At 41.4% G+C, this 21,793-nt stretch overlaps 1 protein-coding gene and 1 pseudogene across 1 annotated transcript; both read left to right on the top strand.

The window, feature by feature from the left end:
- Positions 1 to 6,004: 6,004 nt before the first annotated feature.
- Positions 6,005 to 7,454, top strand: LOC129553820 (splicing factor U2AF 65 kDa subunit pseudogene; annotated as a pseudogene).
- Positions 7,455 to 19,339: 11,885 nt separating this feature from the next.
- Positions 19,340 to 20,302, top strand: LOC129553573 (olfactory receptor 5P76-like). The gene has a single exon (XM_055422389.2). The coding sequence runs from the start codon at positions 19,340 to 19,342 to the stop codon at positions 20,300 to 20,302; it is 963 nt and encodes a 320-aa protein (XP_055278364.2).
- Positions 20,303 to 21,793: the final 1,491 nt, after the last annotated feature.

Raw genomic sequence — 21,793 nt, 5'->3', positions numbered from 1 at the left:
GATCCTGTTAAAACTCTGACAGGTTTTTACACAACCCCTTGCTCACCACAATCATATCACTGCCTTGACAATTGTTTAACTCATTTTGGCAACTAGAATTCCAGGCTAGTTTAGTGAAATTTTTGTAGCCAACCTCTGCTGACTAATGTCTCCCTTATGTATCCTCATGGTAGAACAGTTAGAAAATGTAGAAGTCAAATATTAGTAATAGTAGCTGACTAATGTCTCCCTTATGTATCCTCATGGTAGGACAGTTAGAAAATGTAGAAGTCAAATATTAGTAATAGTAGCAGTGGCAAGAGTATTAGCAAAGGAACTAACAGTATGAGACTATTTACTACCTTCCAGTTACTGTTTCCAGTGGTTTACAAGCATTAACCCAATTAATCCTCAGAATAACAAACTTTTTTTCCCCAATGTGTATTTTACAGAGGATGTTACTGATGCATATAAAGATTAAGCAAAAGCTCAAGGTCATGAATATCCTCTTATTAATCTGATTTCTCTTAAAGCACATACTCTCTCTGGAGGGGCAGAATGAGGGGCTCTTTGAGAATATTTCACCACTAGAGGACTCTCATTTGACGACACATTTCATTCTAGCCAACTCTCTGTTCAAAGTAAGTGTGCAAACTTCTGTAGCTGGATATGTCAAGCTAACTTGTATTAGACCAAATTTCTGGCACAAAATAAAAAGGTATAAATGGCTGCACCATGCAGCATGTGGGACCTTAGTCCCCCGCCCAGGAATTGAACACATGCTCCCTGCATTGGAAGCATGGAGTCTTAACCACTGGACTTCTAGGAAAGTCCCAGAAGGTGGATAAATATTGATAAATGTTTGAAGGCATAGACTTCTGGTTCCCTTGAAAATGAAGCTAAAAATATTATTGCTAAAAATAATCCCTCTTATTGCTAAAAATAATTCTGGATGCAACCCAACAAACAAGCACAGGGAGACTCTAAAAAGGACAAAGAAGAAGGAAGACTCTAGGACCTTGAGACTTGAGGAACAACACAGTTTGAGTTCCCGTGTTTCTGTATTGCTTCTGTATACCCTGGAGAGGGTGCTGCCTCCCCAGACTGCCAAGAGACACAGATGAAAAAAACTCCAAGAAAATCCTATTCCTTTTAGTCAGAGAACAAGGAGAAGAGTGGCCTTAAGAGAACAGAAAACCTTCTGGTAATACATGCCCCACTCTAGATAAACACTGATGGAAAAATCATACCTGCCTCCCTACCCTCAGTGTCGGTGGGGCCAAGAAGGGAACTGACCTTCATCCTACCACTGTCTGATTCCCTTGCCAGGGCATGGTCAGTGGGCCACAGGGGAGAAATGAGCCTCCCCTGTCATTTGGCAGCATGATACATAGGGAGGGAGTGTGAGGTGGGGCTAATGGTCCTCTGCTCACCTATATCCAATCCTACTTGTAAGTGGAGCCCAGTGAGGAGATGAGCTTCTACCCCGCTGCAACTACAAAGCAGTGTGAACCAGCTCTCCACTTCTCTAGGGACAACAGGGCTCAACAAGGTGCTGGCCTTACTTGGATAGTCAGCATCAGATCACTACTGGGGAAAAGACAGCAGGGCAGTGGCAGGAGCTGAGCCTTCACCTTACTCATATGCAAGGAGGCCGGGGAAGCCAGCACTCCATTTTGGCCAGAGCTGTGTCAGTAGTGCTCAGCAGGAAGCTGAACACACACACACACACACACACACCCCTAGTAGTTGCAGTGACGCCTCCATAGGGGGACTTCCTCCTAAAAAAGACTGAATATGATCCAGAATCTCATAATACAATATCCTAAATGTTTATGATACAATAAAAAATCACTGTTATACCAGATGTGGGATTTCTGAATACAGGATGTATTAAGTCACTGATTATGTCAAAAACAGTGAATAGCTACATACTACTTGTGGGAGGAAATTCAAGCACCCCAACAGGATATTTGATGCTCATCACAAACAGATCCCTTGACATTGCTCCTGGCTCTGTTTCCACCACATGCTTTTATGCCCCCTACACCCACACCAGACAATAGCCCTCTCTTTCTCCAAACACACAGTGATCCTTCATGCGGCTGTGCCTTTGCAAGTGGTGTTTCCCGTCTCCTCCGTAGCCTCTCCTCTTACTCCCTTAGACTTTTACTCTGTTTTCAAGCCCTAGCTTGAATGACTTGATTCCTCATCCTCTCCTGTCACCCACATTTTCTAGATTCCAGAATTCTAACTAAACTATGTCTCCTGCATGCTCCTCTGTCATGTATTTGGATTTTTGCCACTGTCTCTTCCAGACCTGTCCTTCACATCCTATCACTTTTTCTATATCAAATTTACAATCAAGTTACATCTTTTCATTTTCAACATGCTTTAGCTAGCCTTTGCTTATACACCAGATAATTCTAACAGCTTCTAAACCTCATTGCATGCTTCACTTATACCATCTCATATACCCTCATGGTTATCCTAAGAGATAAGTGCTATTATTAGGACCATATTTGTAGTGAAGAAAGTATGGCCTAGAGAGTTGCTTTACCAAGGTGATACAGCCAGTAAGTGTGCGTGTATAACACAGACACAACCGAGTCTGGAGAGTGTCTGGAGACCCATTCGCGTGGCTAATTGATACTAAGGCCTGCTTCACTGCAAGTGCCCTAAACAGCATTCAAGGTCTTGCCTGTAGCCTCATTTCCTGCCACTGAAACTGAGCAGACCCTGCAGGTTTTCCCCAGGGACAGACCCCCACCTTTTCCTCCACTTGTCTCTTGTTTGTAGAAAAACTTTAGGCTCCTAGGCCTTCCTTGAGTTTCAAAGAGCAAATTTAATCAGACAAGTAAGAAAATGCAGAAACAAAAGAGTCAAGCAAGACAAAATAACAGTTTAGCCATAAGACCAAGTCAAGGACTTTTAGTTCCTCCTCAGGAGCTACAGATATTATTCTGAGCTTCACCATTGAGTTGTTTTGCAAATACTAAAGCTCCCACCGGAAGGAAGAAGTTAACTGCATACTAAGAAGTAACACATAGAAACAGATGGGTTGGAATCAGAAGGCTGATGAAACATCACCTTATTACTTCACCACCTCCAATCAGAAGGCTGTACACAAGCTGATCACAACTCTGTGATCCTCTCCCTTGCCTTGTCTTTAAAGAGCCTTCCTGGAAAACTATCAGAGAGTTCAGATCTTTTGAGCATGAGCTGCTCATTCTTATTGCTTGACCCCACGTTGGGCACTTTGCAATCAACACCATACTTTTCTTCACCTGGTGTCAGTAGGTTGGCTTTACTGCTGGCAGACTAGGAGACCCAAGTTTGGTTCAGTAACACCAATCTCTCATATACTGGGAACATTCCCCCATTTCCCAAACATCATACATCCTTCTTAGTTTCTACTTTCCACAAATTATTTTCTCTCATCTGCAATGCCCTTCCTTTTTTGTCAGCTAGAAGTCTACCATTTCTAATGAATCATTAAATGTCACTTTCCTACTAACCCTAACCCCTCCTCACCCAAAAAAGGAAAAACTTTGGAATGCTTCCCACAGAAGTCTACCTAAATTCCCTAGCTTGGTTAGTGATTTCTCCCAAAGTCACATTCCATTTTATTGAGACAAAGTTCTCCTACCTTTCTTCTTCTCCTTCTGCTCCTCCTTCTGATTCCTTTTTTAAAGTTTAACTCATATACTAGACAGGTGGAGACCAGTTTCAAAATTTTGCATCCACCATTATGCAGCCTAAGTTTAGTGAATGTAGGCTTTTGAGTAAGGTTATTTCAGTCACTGTTGGAAAAAATGGAATTCCTTCTTCACCAGAAAGCCTCTCATGGTTATTATTTGAGGGCATTTACTAATTCCTCTATAATTTATTTTTGGTTTATTTAAAATTTATTGTATTTATACTAAAGTAATTGGCTGCTCTCTAAATAGGTTTTAAGAATCCTGTCACCTAGCAATGTGAATGCTGTATGAAATTTTTTTACGTAATTGAAATAAGGATGGTGAAAAATCCAATATCTGAAAATGGCAGCAGATAGAGTCTAAGAGGATGAGACTAGCATATTCTCATGTTAGACAATTTACTGTAGAATCAAATCACACTTGAACTACAACAGTGATCACCTATTAAGAGGCATATTAGACTCTCTAGGGGAGCTGTGTCAAAACACAGTACATCTCTAAGTTCTTGGCAGATCTCTCCAAAAAGGGAAATCTCCAGCATATGAGGGTACACGTACTCTGCATAGTTTTTCTCATTAATTTTGGTTGAGAACTTTTGACTTGTATGATAATTTTCATGCATTTTGATGTGAAGTTCTGATCTTTGCTGCTGCTGAGTCACTTCAGTCGTGTCCGACTCTGTGTGACCCCATAGACGGAAGCCCACCAGGCTCCCCTGTCCCTGGGATTCTCCAGGCAAGAACACTGGAGTGGGTTGCCATTTCCTTCTCCAATGTGTGAAAGGGAAAAGTGAAAGTAAAGTTGCTCAGTCATGTCCGACCCCTAGCGACCCCATGGACTGCAGCCTACCAGGCTCCTCCATCCATGGGATTTTCCAGGCAAGAGTACTGGAGTGGCTTGCCATGTATACAGTACTAGGGGCTGATAATTCAACAATGAACTAAACAAAATCTTTGCTTTTAAAAATATACATCCTAACGATGGGAGACATCCAGAAAAATTGTCCAGAGCTTGTAAATGGGCTTGTAAATCCCAGAAGAAGATTACTGGGTGATATTTTATTGTAGTGCTGGGGTATACCTTTGATTAAGGGACTTTCCAGGTGGCGCTAGTGGAAAAGAACCCACCTGCCAATGCAGGAGACATAAGAGATGTGGGTACAGTCCGTGGCTTGAGATCTCCTGGAGAAGGGCATGGCAAACCACTCCAATATTCTTGCCTGGAGAATCCCACGGACAGAGGAACCTGGCAGGCTACAGGTCCATAGGGTTGCAGGGAGCTGGACACGACTGAAGCAATTTAGCATGCATGCATACCTTTGATTGACTTCACATTACTAGGTAATTTTACAACTTTGTACCAAGAGGTTAACTTGTAAAAAACTGACGGCAATACAAATCTTGTCTGCAAGCAATGCAAATAATTCCAATGAATAGAAACGCAAATGAATTTTTGTCCAATAGAGATGGAATTTAATTCTCTCTGGTAAAAGAGATAATCTCTAACATTACAGTTTATTGCTTAATAGGATATTAGTGTTTCTGCAACTATTATCAAATTCATTTCAGTATTCCTCTGGCTGATAATCCAAATCTCTGAAACCCAAATTCTCATTTGAACAAGTCTTACCATCTCACTGGTTCCCTCATTATTTAGGATAATGGTTAAGCAGTTTATGATGATGAATAAAATCTTTGCCATGTGTTCATTTTATATTTTTATAAGTTATGTTTTTAACCTTTTGAAAATTATTTAGCAGACTATAAGAAAATAAATACATATCAGGTGACAAGTCATAAGAATAAAACCAGGGTAAGAGGAGAGCTATTAACTGGTGGTGTCATCTGTACTATTTTAGATAGGGCCAATCAGTCAACAAGTTCTGTACTTCTCTCTCCACTGTAAGTGGAATTCATCCTCTTCTCTCCCTCTTCACAGCCACCACACAATCCAGACCATGGTCTTCTCTCATCTGATCTCTCTACCTTCCTCCCATTTACTTTGATCATCAGCTATTGGATGATCATTTTTAAAAACAATTATCTGATCATGTCCCTCCTTTTCACTGGCTCCTATGGTGGAGTCAAGTTCTGTGGGGTCTCAGTTCAGTGGCTCAGTCATGTCAGACTCTTTGCGACCCCATGGACTGCAGCACTCCAGGCTTCCATGTCCATCAGCAACTCCCAGAGCTTGCTCAAACTTATGTCTGATCTTTAAAAAAATACTATTCTGGGCGGCCGGAAGTAGTCGAAGCTAGCGGCGGAAGTAGCCGAAGTGGCCAGAGCTGGCGCACTGCAAGGCAAAGCGAAGGCTGCGGAGCGTCTTACGAGGCTGCCTCAGCATGTCGGACTTCGACGAGTTCGAGCGGCAGCTCAATGAGAATAAGCAAGAGCGCGACAAGGAGAACCGGCACCGCAAGCGCAGCCACAGCTGCTCCCGGAGCCGGGACCGCAAGCGCCGCAGCCGGAGCCGCCACCACTGCAACCGGGACCAGCGCAGCGCCTCCCGGGACAGGCGGCGCCTCAGCAAACCTTTGACCAGAGGCGCTAAAGAGGAGCGCGGTGGATTGATTTGCTCCCCCCGCCAAGAGAAGAAGAAGAAGTTCCGCAAATACTGGGACGTGCCGCCGCCGGGCTTCGAGCACATCACCCCCATGCAGTACAAGGCCATGCAAGCTGCGGGTCAGATTCCAGCCACCGCCCTCCTCCCCACCATGACCCCTGACGGTCTGGCTGTGACCCCGACGCCGGTGTCTCTGGTTGGGAGACAGATGACCAGACAGGCCAGGCGCCTCTACGTGGGCAACATCCCTTTCGGCATCACTGAGGAGGCCATGATGGATTTCTTCAACGCTCAGATGCGCCTCGGGGTGCTGACGCAGGCCCCCGGCAACCCCGTCTTGGCCGTGCAGATTAACCAGGACAAGAACTTTGCCTTCTTAGAGTTCCGCTCAGTGGACGAGACCACCCAGGCCATGGCCTTTGACGGCATCGTCTTCCAGGGCCAGTCGCTGAAGATCCGCAGGCCTCACGACTACCAGCCCCTGCCGGGCATGTCAGAGAACCCCTCTGTCTACGTGCCTGGAGTTGTGTCCACCGTGGTCCCGGACTCTGCGCACAAGCTGTTCATTGGGGGCTTACCAAACTACCTGAACGACGACCAGGTAAAAGAGCTGGTGACATCGTTTGGGCCGCTCAAGGCCTTCAACCTGGTCAAGGACAGCGCCACTGGGCTCTCCAAGGGCTACGCCTTCTGTGAGTACGTGGACATCAGCGTCATGGACCAGGCCATCGCGGGGCTGAGCGGGATGCAGCTGGGAGATAAGAAGCTGCTGGTCCAGAGGGCAAGTGTGGGCGCCAAGAATGCCACGCTGGTGAGCCCCCTGAGCACCATCAACCAGACCCCCGTGACCTTGCAAGTGCCGGGCCTGATGAGCTCGCACATGCAGATGGGCGGGCACCCGACGGAGGTGCTGTGCCTGATGAACATGGTGCTGCCCGAGGAGCTGCTGGACAACGCGGAGTACGAGGAGATCGTGGAGGACGTGCGCGATGAGTGCGGCAAGTACGGGCTCGTCAAGTCTATCGAGATCCCACGGCCCGTGGACGGCGTGAAGGTGCCCGGCTGCGGGAAGATCTTCGTGGAGTTCACCTCTGTGTTTGACTGCCAGAAAGCCATGCAGGGCCTGACGGGTCGCAAGTTCGCCAACAGAGTGGTCGTCACAAAATACTGTGACCCCGACTCTTACCACCGCCGGGACTTCTGGTAGAGGCCGTGGGGAGGGCAGGGGCGGAGCTGGCTGGGGGCTTCTCCCCCTCCTGCTCCTCGCGTTTTCCCCCTCTGAAGACGATGGGCAGAGGAGTGACAGCCGAATGACAGCCGGCAGCAACTGTAATGGCAGCAATTAAGGGTGGGGGTGGGCAGGGTTTGGGGCGGGGCGGGGCGGGGGCCGGGGAAATGCGCACATAGACACACGCCCCCACAGACACAGAGGGAAGGGCGGGGAGGGGCTGACAGTAGGGCGGGGCAGACCCCCCACAACCCCTCCCTGAAGCAGTCTTCTTCCGGATACCCCCTTTCTCTTACCCTTCCCCACTGTAGAAACATAGCGTGTTTATATTTTATGGCCAAACTCTTGAATTTTGTTGTCCGGCCTGGTATCCTGCCACTTCCCTTTCAGGACTGCAGCTCCCGTCCTCCTGGCCTCTGGCCCTTGCCCTGGTGTCCTGGTTTCTTAGTAGTTGATTCTCTCTAGTCTCCTGGCCCTGCCCCCAGCCCGTGGCCCCTGTCCCTCTCCTCCTCTCTGTGGCAGTTTCATATTTGCTAAGACGAATTTGCTCATTAAACATTTTGTTGTGTTTTACTTTAAAAAAAATAAAAATAAAAAAATACTATTCTAGTAGTACAGTAACGACGGAAGATGATGTCAAGGTGACATTTTCTGAATTCTTCTTGATCACCCTTGCAGGCACTGGAGACAAGATACCTATGCCATCGTTTCAGCCCTTTGTTTTTTGCAAGCATTACTCTCTTTACTGTGATGGCTTCTGCCCTGAGTTTGCCATCCTAGTCTCTATTTGAAGTTCTCAAAGCTTCCCCAATACTGTTTTCTGGGTTCCAGCTCTACCAGGAATAGGAAATTTTTAATTCCTAGATTATCTGTGTTTGTATTTTAATATTTCCCAAAATGTTATTTACATCTACAGGTATGTGATCATTAAAAGACAGAATATTACTTTGTATAGAGGAATAAAACTAAAATTCCCACATTCTACAGAAGGAAAATCAATTTTTAGTCTCATAAGTCATACCAATGTTTTCTTAGGTCAGTCTCCCAACACAATAGCTATAAAAGCAAAAATAAACAAATGGGACCTAGTTAAATTCAAAAACTTTTGCACAGCAAAGAGAATCATAAGCAAAATGAAAAGACAACCCCTGGAATGGGAGAAAATATTTGCAAATGATGAAATCAACAAGGGCTTAATTTCCAAAATATACAAATAGCTAATACATTTCAATAACAAAAAATAAAAACCTAATTAAAAATGGGTAGAAGACCTAAATAGACATTTCTCCAAAGAAGAAATACAGATGACCAATAGATACATGAAAATATGCTCACTATTACTAATTACTAAAGAAATGAAAATCAAGACTATAATGAGGTACCACCTCACACCAGTCAGAAAGGCTATCATTAAAAAGTCTACAAATAACAAATTCTAGAGAGGGTGTGGAGAAAAGGGAACCTTTCTTCAGTGTTGGTGGGGATGTAAATTGGTGCAGCTACTATGGAAAATATTATGGAGGTTCCTCAAAAACTAAAAATAGAGTTGTCATGTGATCCACCAGTCCCACTCCTGGGCATATACCCTGACAAAACTATAATATAAAAAGATACTTGCACTCTTATATTCATAGTAGAACTATTTACAATAGCCAAAACATGGAAACAACCTAAATGTCCACTAACAGATGACTGGATAAAGAAGATATATATATATATATACACACACACACACACACACAATGAAATATAACTGAGCCATTAAAAAGAATGAAATAATGCCATTTGCAGCAATATGGATGAACCTAGAGATTATCACACTAAGCAAAGTAAGTCAGAGAGAGAGACAAACACAGTATGATATCACTTACTTGTGGAATCTAAAATATGATGCAAATAAATATATCTATGGAACAGAAACATTCACAGATATAGAGAACAAACTTGTAGTTGTCAAGGGGGAAGGATCTGGAGGAGGGACGAATTGGTGGTTTCAGATTAGCAGATGCAAACTAGTATATACAGAATAGGTAAACAACAAGGTCCTACTGTACAGCACAGGGAATTATATCCAATATCCTATGATAAACCATAATGGAAAAGAGTATGTATATGTAGAACTGAATCATTTTGCTGTATAACAGAAATTAACACAATATTGAAAATCAACTACAATAACATTTTACTAGTCTCTTAAATTCATGAGGTGTTAAGCTGGAGGAAGAACAGTCTGTATTAGAGTCTTACAACTCAGGTGTGGCTTTCTGCACTACTTCCTGTGATTTCATATATCTCATAATTTAGGAATAAATTTTAAAGCAATTTTTTCGTTTGAATGCCTATGATGAGTCCCTCTAACATTAGTCTCCTTAACATAAAAGGTTGTCTCTTCCCCATTCCTTAAGGATGGAGCTCAGTACCATAAAGATTTTAATGAGAGTCCCCAGGCCACCGGAGACCATTGTCTTGAGACTACTGCTTTAGATACCAGGAGTCTTTCTGTGAATCTAACACCCAGTGCAATGTTCTCAAAAATGGTTTTAAATCCTGACCTACCGTAGGAAAGTTTCGGTGATGTTAGTACTTATAATTCTGAATAACAACTGAAGTAATGGGAAACAATTAATTAAAATTAATCTTGCGACTGAGTTTTGTGCTACTGTGAAGATATGAAAATGTATGGCTTTCAGAGTCATCCACCACCTGTACTACCTTCTGCCTAACATGCTACCATGTCTTTTCTCTAACATCTGCTTTCAGAACCTCAACACTTGATGTAAACCAGTCAAAACACTACCTTCTGATTAATATCTGCACCTTCTTCATTCTACACATTATTCTATCTGTCTGAAAATCCCTTCTCCTGACTTTACTCATCCAAACTCTTCCCCATTTTTTAAGTGTTCAGCATAAATCCTCTCATCCAAGAAGTCCTTACTTAAATAATGCATATGGACATAGAATCTCAAGGCTAGCAGATGTGGTGTATCAGTTTAGGTAATTGTATAGAAAATAAATGGGGTTTCCTCGGTAGATAATTTGTGCCTTTCCTCGGTCTCCCTTATCAGACCAGTGAACATTTCATCAACTTGAGACCCAACTGCTAATGTATTCTTTCAAGAACCACTCTTTGATAAAAGGAATGTAACTGACTGCAAATGTCTGGGAGTATATATTCCCAGGCATCCCATAGCCAACAACTTAATGATATAGTATTAAAAAATAATGGACAAAAACACCCTATTGTCCCATAGTAGGAGAACCCTGCAATGGCATTCACGCTCCACTTCTCCCTGTGGTCTCAGACTAAAGCTCCACTTCAGGAGAGCCCACGTTTACGTGGCTTCTCACGGTTGTCCTGCTTCTCTCTCTCTCCTTACCGCTTTCCCCTGAGATCACTCCTCACCAAATCACTCACATACGAATTGCAGTTCAAGGTCCTGCTCTTGGGGAATTTGTGATAAGACAAGTCTCAAAGCATACACAGGAATGAGGACTGCTGCTGCTGCTACTGCTAAGTCACTTCAGTCATGTCCGACTCTGTGTGACCCCATAGACGGAAGCCCACCAGGCTCCCCCTTCCCTGGGATTCTCCAGGCAAGAACACCAGAGTGGGCCACCATTTCCTTCTCCAATGTGTGAAAGTGAATGAGGACTATGTATACTTAAATAAGCACACTTGAAATTACAAAAAAACTATAGGTAGCAACACCAGTTTCTGATTGTTGACTCAGGGTCCTCCTCGCTGAGGAACTATTGTAGTTACAACCCTTCGACATCACTGACAGTCATCCAGTCATGCAGACTGAATTTCTGTCTCTAGATCTTATTGCACTTGCACCTTCTAGTGCTGGGGCTTCTCAGTTCAGTTCAGTTCAGTCGCTCAGTTGTGTCCGACTCTCCGCGACCCCATGAATCACAGCACCCCAGGTCTCCCTGTCCATCACCAACTCCCGGAGCTCACTCAGACTCAAGTCCACAGAGTCGGTGATGCCATCCAGCCATCTCATCCTCGGTCGTCCCCTGCTCCTCCCGCCCCCAACCCTTCCCAGCATCAGAGTCTTTTCCAGTGAGTCAACTCGTCGCATGAAGTGGCCAAAATATTGCAGTCTCAGCTTTAGCATCAGTCCTTCCAATGAACACCCAGGATTGATCTCCCTTAGAATGGACTGGTTGGATCTCCTTGCAGTACAAGGAACTCTCAAGACTCTTCTCCAGCACCACAGTTCAAAAGCATTAATTCTTTGGCAATCAGCTTTCTTCACAGTCCAACTCTCACATCCATACATGACCACGGGAAAACCATAGCCTTGACTAGACGGACCTTGGTTGGCAAAGTAATGTCTCTACTTTTTATTTTTTTTTTTAGGTAATTAATTTATTTTTTATTGGAGGCAAATCATTTTACAATATTATATTGGTTGGTTTTGCCATACATTGATATGAATTTGCCCCGGGTTTACATAAGTTCCCCCTCCTGAACCCCCCTCCCACCTCCCTCCTCCCTTTATCCTCCCTCTGGGTCATCCCCGCATGCCAGCCCCGAGCATCCTATAACATGCATTGACCCTGAACTAGTGATTCGTTTCAAATATGACAACATACGTGTTTCAATGCCATTCTCCCAAATCATCCCACCCTCACCCTCTCCCATAGAGTCCCAAAGACTGTTCTATACATCTGTGTCTCTTTTGCTGTCTCGTATACAGGGTTATCATTTGCATCTTTCTAAATTCCATATATATGTGTTAGTATACGGTATTGGTGTTTTCCTTTCTGGCTTACTTCACTCTGTATAATAGGCTCCAGTTTCATCCACCTCATTAGAACTGATTCAAATGTATTCTTTTTAATGGCTGAATAATACTCCATTGTGTATATGTACCAAAGCTTTCTTATCCATTCGTCTGCAGATGGACATCTAGGTTGCTTCCATGTCCTGGCTATTATAAACAGTCCTGCAATGAACATTGGAGTACACATGTCTCTTTCAATTCTGGTTTCCTCGGTGTGTATGCCCAGGAGTGCGATTGCTGGATCATATGGCAGTTCTATTTCCAATTTTTTGAGGAATCTCCATACTGTTCTCCATAGTGGCTGTACCAGTTTGCATTCCCACCAACAGTGTAAGAGGCTTCCTTTCTCTCCACATCCTCTCCAGCATTTATTGCATGTAGACTTTTGGATATGTCTCTACTTTTTAATATACTATCAAGGTTGGTCATAACTTTCCTTCCACGGAGCAAGCGTCTTTTAATTTCATGGCTGCAATCAGCATCTGCAGTGATTTTGGAGCCAAAAAAAAATAAAGTCTGACACTGTTTCCACTGTTTTTCCATCTATTTCCCATGAAGTGATGGGACCAGATGCCATGATCTTTGTTTTCTGAATGTTGAGCTTCAAGCCAACCTTTTCACTCTCCTCTTTCACTTTCATCAAGAGGCTTTTGAGTTCCTCTTCACTTTCTGCCATAAGGGTAGTGTCATCTGCATATCTGAGATTATTGATATTTCTCCCGGCAATCTTGATTCCAGCTTGTGCTTCTTCCAGCCCAGCGTTCCTCATGATGTACTCTGCATATAAGTTAAATAAGCAAGGTGACAATATACAGCCTTGACGCACTCCTTTTCCTATTTGGAAGCAGTCTGTTGTTCCATGTACAGTTCTGACTGTTGCTTCCTGACCTGCATACAGGTTTCTCAAGAGGCAGGTCAGGTGGTCTGGTATTCCCATCTCTTTCAGAATTCTCCACAGTTTACTGTGATCCACACAGTCAAAGGCTTTGGCATAGTCAATGAAGCAGAAATAGATGCTCTTCTGGAACTCTCTTGCTTTCTCCATGATCCAGCGGATGTTGGCAATTTGATCTCTGGCTTCTGCTTCCCCCTAAATAGCTCTGATTACTAGAGACTGATTTTTTTTTCTTATGCATCTATTCAGAGGACCATTAGTGAATTCTAAGTTCATACTATTGATTTTCTATGGATGCCTGCAATACAATCTGCCAAAGACAGATGAGACTGCATGATGCTGCTGCTCTGCGTCTCTCGACCCTGAATCATCAGTCTATCTCTATTATCTCATCTACTATACTTTCAAATGTAATATAAGTCAGCTACAGAAATGGTAATAGGAATCACAGTGTCATTTCCTGCTTGAAAAGGAAGTTACAGATACCACCACCACCCCCTACTCCTCAAATTTGAAAAAGCATTTGCATGTTACATTTCTTTATAATACTATTAACGATCTTTCTGGGGATACTAATATAGAGCATTAATTGTTTCATTCATTCTTTTATTCAAAATTTATATCGACTGCCTCATATTTCAGGCATTGTCCTAAAGGAAATACAAGTAACAAACAATCAAAGATGTCTGCCCTCATGGAATTTATTGTCCTTCATCTCCAAGGCAGAAAGAGAAAAAACTATGGCCTAGCAGTAAGCAAATATGCCAAAAAATTAAGATAGGAAAGAATAATTCTATAACCCTTTCAAGCAGAGTAGGCACCAATTAACTTCAAATCATTTAAGCATCCTATACTAACCTCGTCATGTGATGAGACAAGTTGACTCACTGGAAAAGACTCTGATGCTGGGAGGGATTGTGGGCAGGAGGAGAAGGGGACAGAGGATGAGATGGCTGGATGGCATCACCGACTCAATGGACATGAGTTTGAGTGAACTCCGGGAGTTGGTGATGGATAGGGAGGCCTGGCGTGCTGTGATTCATGGGGTCGCAAAGAGTCGGACACGACTGAGTGACTGAACTGAACTGATACTAGCTTCTAGAAAGGAACAGAGAGAGACAGATCAATAGTGAACATGTAGAAAGAAAAAGCAGAGATCTAGCATAAGCAAATATGGTCAGAATGAGAATTACTTCATTGGCCATAAAACCTATATTCTTGGATGCAGAACTATTCTATATGGATCATGAAATTGTCCTGGAATAGAAAAAAATTATCTGATAGTAATATTCTATGCTATTCATTTCAATAACTAGTTTTGAAAGCTAGAACACTTTAATGACCTTCTAAAGATTTCTTATGTCTGTGTGAAGTCCTTGCTTTCTTTTGCCCCTGGTTCCAGGTAACTGTTAATCAGCTTTTTAACATTTATTTACTTTTAATTGGAGGATAATTGCTATAAAAGTTTGTATTGGTTTACATCAACATAAACCAGCCATAGTTATACATATGTTCCCTCCTTCTTGAACCTCCTTCCCACCTCCCACCATATCCCAACCCTCTATGTTGTCACAGAACACTGGATTTGAGCTCCCTGTGTCACATAGTAAGTTCCCACTGGCTCTCTATTTTTACGTATGGTTGTATAGGTTTCCACGCTACTCTGTCAATTCATCCTGCCCTCTTCTTCCCCTGCCGCGTCCACGAGTCTATTCTCTATGTCTGTGTCTCTACTTCTGCCTTGCAAATAGGTACCATTTTTCTAGATTCCATATATATGTATTAATATACAATATTTGTTGTTCTCTTCCTGACTTCACTCTCAGTTCTTCCACCTCACCAGGACTCAAATTTGGTTTTTTAGACTGAGTAATATTCCATTACTTATTTATCTATTTGTCTGTCGATGGACATCTAGGTTGCTTCCATGTCTTGGCTATTGGAAATAGTGCTGCAATGAACACTGAGGTACATGTGTCTTTTTCCATTGCGGTTTCCTCAGAGTATATGCCCAGTAGTGGGATTGTTGGGTTATATGGTAGTTTTATTCCTAGTTTTTCCAGGAATCTCCATACAGTCTTCTATAGTGGCTGTATCAATTCACCAACAGTGCAACAGGGTTCCCTTTTCTCCACACCCTCTGCAGCATTTACTGTTTGTAGATTTCTTGATGATGGCCACTCTTACTGGTGTGAGATGACATTTCATTGTAGTTTTTATTTTCATTTCTCTAATAATGAGTGATGTTGAGCTTCTTTTCATGTGTTTATTAGCCATCTGTATGTCTTCTTTGGAGAAATGTCTGTTTAGGTCTTCTGCCCACTTTTTGATTATGTTGTGTGTTTTCCTGGTATTGAGTTGCATGAACTGCTTGTTTATTTTGGAAATTAATCCTTTGTCAGTTGTTTCATTTGCGATTATTTTCTCTCATTCTGAGGGCTGCATTTCACCTTGTTTATAGTCTCCTTTGTTGTGCAAAAGCTTTTAAGAGTAATTAGGTTCCACCTGTTTATTTTTCTTTTTTCTCTCCATTATTCTAGGAGGTGGGTCATAGAGGATCTTGCTGTGATTTATGTCATATCGAGTTTTGCTATGTTTTTCTCTAAGAGTTTTCCAGTTTCTGGTCTTAGATTTAGGTCTCTAGCCCATTTTGAGTTTATCTTTGTATATGTTGTTAGGAAGAATTCTAATTTCATTCATACGTATCTGTCCAGGTTTCCCAGCACCACTTATTGAAGAAACTATCTTTTTTCCATTGTATATTCTTGCCTCGTTTGTCAAAGACAAGGTGCACATAGGTGCTTATCTGAAATTTATCCATTTTCACTTTGTAGTTCTCTACATGATTTTCAAGGCTTTTACTTTCTTAGTCTTCATATGATTGTTGTTGTTCCGTCACTCAGTCGTGTCTGACTCTTTGCAACCCCATGGACCACAGCATGCCAGGCTTCCCTGTCCTTCACCATCTCCCAGAGCTTGATCACACTCATGTCCATTGAGTCAGCGATGCCATCCAACCATCTCATCCTCTGTCATCCCCTTCTACTCTTGCCTTCTATCTTTCCCAGCATCAGGGTCTTTTCCATTGGGTCAGTTCTTCACATCAGGTGGCCAGAGCTTTAGGCTCAGCATCAGTCCCTCTGATGAGACCCAGCACAGCCAATAAATAAATAAAAATTTTTTGGGAAAAAGCACATACTGAATGGATAAATCTAAGTTTTTTTTAAACCTCAAATTTAGTATCAAGTATTTTTTAATCAGAAATGTCAAAGAAAACTTGAAACCAATATTATCTCTAGGAAAAGTTGTTATACTTTCTGATAGAAGGCTATAGAAAAGTGTATAATTACCTAAATAGAAGCAAAAGAATAAATTAACCACTTGAGAATTGACAACACTTAAAAGATTAGTTGTCTTTGTTTGTGAATTGAAATGTTCAATATCCGCTATAGAACATAATGATGTTCCACATGCTTTTAAATTCTCATTTGAATCTCTAGAATCTCCAGAGATTTATCCCCAAAGGCAAGCAAAAATTAGAGACAGCTTTATAACCACAACTATGATTTGTTATAAATGAATGAGCTCTTATTCTAACAGGTAAGATTTTGGCTTTTGTTAATGAATCTGATATATTTATTTTCATTTATCATTTGAGGACATTCTGCTTGCGTGCTAAGTTACTATAGTCATGTCTGACTTTTGCGACCCTGTGGACTGTAGCTGACCAGGCTTCTGTGTCCATGGGATTCTCCAGACAAAAATACTACAGTGGGTTGCCATTTTCTTCTCCGTGAGAATATTTTACTCCTTGGTTATCAATATTAATGTAATCACAAGTTTGGTTGGGGAACAGGGCAGATATAATCAAGCAATTATTAATAGCAAGCAACTTTGGCTGAATTGCTGTTTCCACCATCAATTTTATATGAATTAACAGACATAGTCGACGACAAGGATCCGTTGTTTATCAGTCCATAAGATGGAAAGTGATATGGTCTTTCAACATTCACCAAATTCAGCACTCCAACATAATGCTAATATATTTATTACCAGAGATGCTTGAGCATTTATTGATGTTTAAAGACTTAAATTTAATATTTAAATTTGGAAAGATATTGTGAATATCTCTGATGCTTTAGCCTCAAGATTATCACATCGTGGGTAAGATGAAGGAACTTTCATTCAAGTCAGAAAATTTGGACATGAGGATCATTATCTGGGTGATAATTCTCAAGTTTTCGAACACTATTTATCTTCATATTATGTTGAAAATAATATTTCATTCTACAAAAGTCCACATACTGTTATAGTAGGAAGTGATTTGATCTGTTTGAATAAATATATCTGAATAAATTATGTGCTAAATATCAATCATGATTTTTGCATAGTGATTATATTGATATTTCAAGCTAGTTGTTAAAACATTATTTTCAGTTTAAAAATACCCAACAAATTTACAGTAGTAATTTTATTCAAATTTGAAATTTGTTTCTGTTACAGTGTCAAGAACACTTCTATTTCTCTTTTCAAAAAATTTTAAGTGATAGATATCATGAAATATATAACTAACTAGGTATCTCTTTTACAAATAACTGCCAGAAGGCTTAAAGGATAATCTGTTGTCCACTCATTGTCAGGTGTATTGGACTTCATGATCAGTAATTACTTACTGCATAGTTACTAAATGAATCACTGCAGATGGTGACTGCAGCCAGGAAATTAAAAGACTCTTGTTCCTTGAAAGAAAAGCTATGACAAAACTAGACAGCACATCAAAAAGCAAAGACATCACTTTACCAACAAAGGTCTGTATAGTCAGAGGTATGGTTTTTCCAATATTCATGTACAGATGTGAGAGCTGGACCATAAAGAAGACTGAGTGCCAAAAAAGTAATATATTTGAATTGTGGTGCTGGAGAAGACTCTTGAGGGTCCCTCGGACAGCAAGGAGATCAAACCAGTCAATCCTAAAAGAAATCAACTCTGAATATTCATTAGAAGAACTGATGCTGAAGCTGAAACTCCAGTATCTTGGCCACCTGATGTGAAGAGCTGACTCACTGGAAAGGTTCCTGATGCTGGGAAAGATTGAGGGCAGGAGGAGATGGGGGCAACAGAGGATGAGATGGTTAGATAGCATTACCGACTCATTGAACAGAAGTTGAGCAAACTCCAGGAGATAGTGAAGGACAGGGAAGCCTGGCATGCTGCAATCCATGGGGTCACAAAGAGTTGGACATGACTTAGTGACTAAGCAACAACGAAAGGAATGGGTAGTCAGGCATACTCCTGGGCTTCATATTCTGACTTTACCTCTTAAACAACATAGTGCAACTTACAGAGCCTTCTCAGACTCAATTTACTCATAAAATAATGAAAGTCATTAATAATATTTTGTGAAAGAATAGACTGTATTTTGGGCTTCCCAGGTGGCTCAGAATCCATCTGCAGGAGACATAAGAGACACGAGTTCGATCCCTAGGTCGGGAAGATCTTCTGGAGAAAGAAATGGCTACACGCTCCAGTATTCTTGCCCTGGAAATCCCATGGGCAGAGGAGCCTGGCAAGCTATGGTCCATGGGGCCTCAAAGAGTCGAACCACCTATGAAGTGACTAAGCAACAAACAATAACAGACTATATCACACACTAAATATGTATATACACTAATTACACTATAAATATAGACTAAAATATAAGCATAGGCTATATATGATAAATGATAAACATATAAATATAAAAAATTTAACCCTATCTTATACTTTAGTAAGAATGTAATAACTGTTAGCAATTAAATTATTCATCTTTATTATAAAACCCTACACATTTTTTTTCCTATTTTATGTGATACTCATCAATCTTTTTTGGTATTTTCATCTATCATATATTATTTGTTCTTTGACTCAAAATTTACTTTAAGCACATTTTGGAAAAAATATAATACAAAAGGTAAAAGCCATTATTTCAAGGAGTTTTTGGGAACTTCTCTTGAAAACAATTTTAAAAATAAAGTAGGCTCATGATTTCATGTAAATATGCTTTGATTCTTGAATATCTTTATCTATAATCAATTTCCATATGTGTATTATATTAATAGAAAATGAAATAATCAAATTTATAGCTTCTTTAATGTATTATTCCATCACAGGTTCATTTTGGTAGCAGCTACATTACCTGATGTACTCCCTGATGCATGGGAACCACACTGCAGAGACAGAGTTCATTTTATTGGGTTTAACAAATGATCCAGTCCTTCGAATCATCCTCTTCATGATCATCCTCTTTATCTACCTGATGACCATATGTGGGAATCTCGGCACAAATCTTCTTATCAGAATCTCATCTCAGCTCCATCATCCTATGTATTTTTTCCTGAGCCACTTAGCCATTGTTGACATGGGCTATTCATCTTCTGTTACACCCAATATGCTTGCAAACTTCCTAGTGGAAAGAAATACCATCTCCTATCCTGAATGTGCCATCCAGCTCGGTTCAGCTGTTTTCTTCGGGTCAACTGAGTGTTTCCTTCTGGCTGCCATGGCATATGATCGCTTCATAGCAATCTGCAGCCCACTGCTTTATTCCACCAAAATGTCCACACAAGTCTGTATTCAGTTACTCATAATGTCTTACACTGGTGGTTTTCTCAATGCTTGCTCTTTTACTGTTTGCTTCTATTCTTTACAGTTCTGTGGACCAAATCGAATCAATCATTTTTTCTGTGATTTTGCCCCTTTGCTTGAACTCTCCTGTTCTGACATCAGTATCCCTGCAGTTGTCCCCTCATTTACGGCTGGCTCCATCATTGTGGTCACAGTGACTGTCATAGCTGTATCCTACGTCTATATCCTCATCACCATCCTCAGGATGCCCTCCACCGAGGGGCGCCACAAAGCCTTCTCCACCTGCACATCCCACCTCACAGCAGTCACTCTGTTCTATGGGACCATCACATTCATTTACGTGATGCCCAAGTCCAGCTACTCAACTGACCAGAACAAGGTGGTGTCTGTGTTCTACATAGTGGTGATCCCCATGCTGAACCCCCTCATCTATAGCCTCAGAAACAATGAGATTAAGGGGGCTCTGAAGAGAGCTTGGCAGAAAAATACTTTTGTAGTGAAGCCTGTTATTTCATAAGATTTGATATGATAATATGCCATGAAGATAATAAGAAGAGGAAATTGAGTGTCTGTGGTTTAAATATATCCATTCCATGTCATTAGCCAGGAAGTAGCTTTTTTAGTAAAGGTAGGGAATAAATTTTCAGATATCTAATTTTAAGTCAGAGAATTATAGTGAGTTACCTTCAGTGAAATAAAATCAAATTTTAATTACAAAAAACACATCAGTCACATGAAAAAGTACTTCATCTTCTGAAAATAGCTTTAAAATATTATTCATATAATTTTTCCAAAATTGTACCTCCAAACCTTTAAGCCTATGTCCATTTTCAACTGCAGTTAATTGTGTAATGAGTGAGATCATTATACTTTTGCCTGTGTACATTCTGAGAGGAAATGACAAAGCAGAGTCAGAAAGCTTTTGGAGATGTTCTTGTGGGAAGCTTATATGATAAGGATGGACTTTATGGATCCATAAATTCTGGCCTATGTTCCTAGTCTCTGGCTCCAGTCACCATACAGAAGGTCCCCAAGGAAGAACATGAGAAGTCCCTGACTGATTTGTGAATTCAGTCAGGTGCAAAGATGATTTTTCTCTGGGAATAAGTAGGGTCTCTAAACTCTTCTAGGACTGAGTAGAACAAACTGTTGGAGTGACTTTTCCATTGCTAGGTTTACATCCTACTAAGTAAGTGGGAAGGAACTAGATTGTCTCCCCCCTGATTTTTTAACTGTCCCTTGGAGAGGTTTAATTGACCTCCATGTGCTCTCGAAAGAGCCTCTTGATGAAAGTGAAAGAGAGTGAAAAAGTTGGCTTAAAACTCAGCATTCAAAAAACTAAGATCATGGCATCTGGTCCCATCACTTCATGGCAAATAGATGAGGAAACAATGCAAACAGTGAAAGACTTTATTTTGTTGGGCTCCAAAATCACTGCAGATGGTGACTGCACCACGACATTAAAAGACACTTGCTCCTTGGAAGAAAAGCTATGACAAATCTAGACAGGTTATTAAAAAGCAGAGACATTACTGACAAAGCTAGGTTTGTTTGTTTGTTTGTTCCTAGTCAAAGCTATGGTTTTTCCAGTAGTCATGTATGGATGTGAGAGTTGGACCTAAAGAAAGCTGAGCACCAAAGAACTGATGCTTTTGAATTGTGGTGTTGGAGAAGACTTGATAGTCCCTTGGACTGCAAGGAGGTCAAACTAGTCAATCCTAAAGGAAATCAGTCCTGAATATTTATTGAAATGACTCATGCTGAAACTCCAATACTGTGGCCACCTGATGCAAAGAATTGACTCATTTGAAAAGACCCTGATGATAGGAAAGATTGAAGGCAGGAGGAGAAGGGGATGACAGAGGATGAGATAGTTGGATGGCATCACTGACCAATGGTCATGAGTTTGAGCAAGCTCTAGGAGTTGGTGATGGACAGGGAAGCCTGGTATGCTGCGTTCCATGGGGTCACAAAGAGTCAGACACGACTGAGCAACTGAACTGAACAG

This window comes from Moschus berezovskii, chromosome 14, assembly GCF_049115385.1.
Source record: "Moschus berezovskii isolate FMDL1 chromosome 14, NW_MosBer_1.0, whole genome shotgun sequence".
Taxonomy (NCBI): domain Eukaryota; kingdom Metazoa; phylum Chordata; class Mammalia; order Artiodactyla; family Moschidae; genus Moschus; species Moschus berezovskii.
Note: the sequence above shows the minus strand (reverse complement) of the source record. Positions and strands in the feature narration are given on the sequence as shown.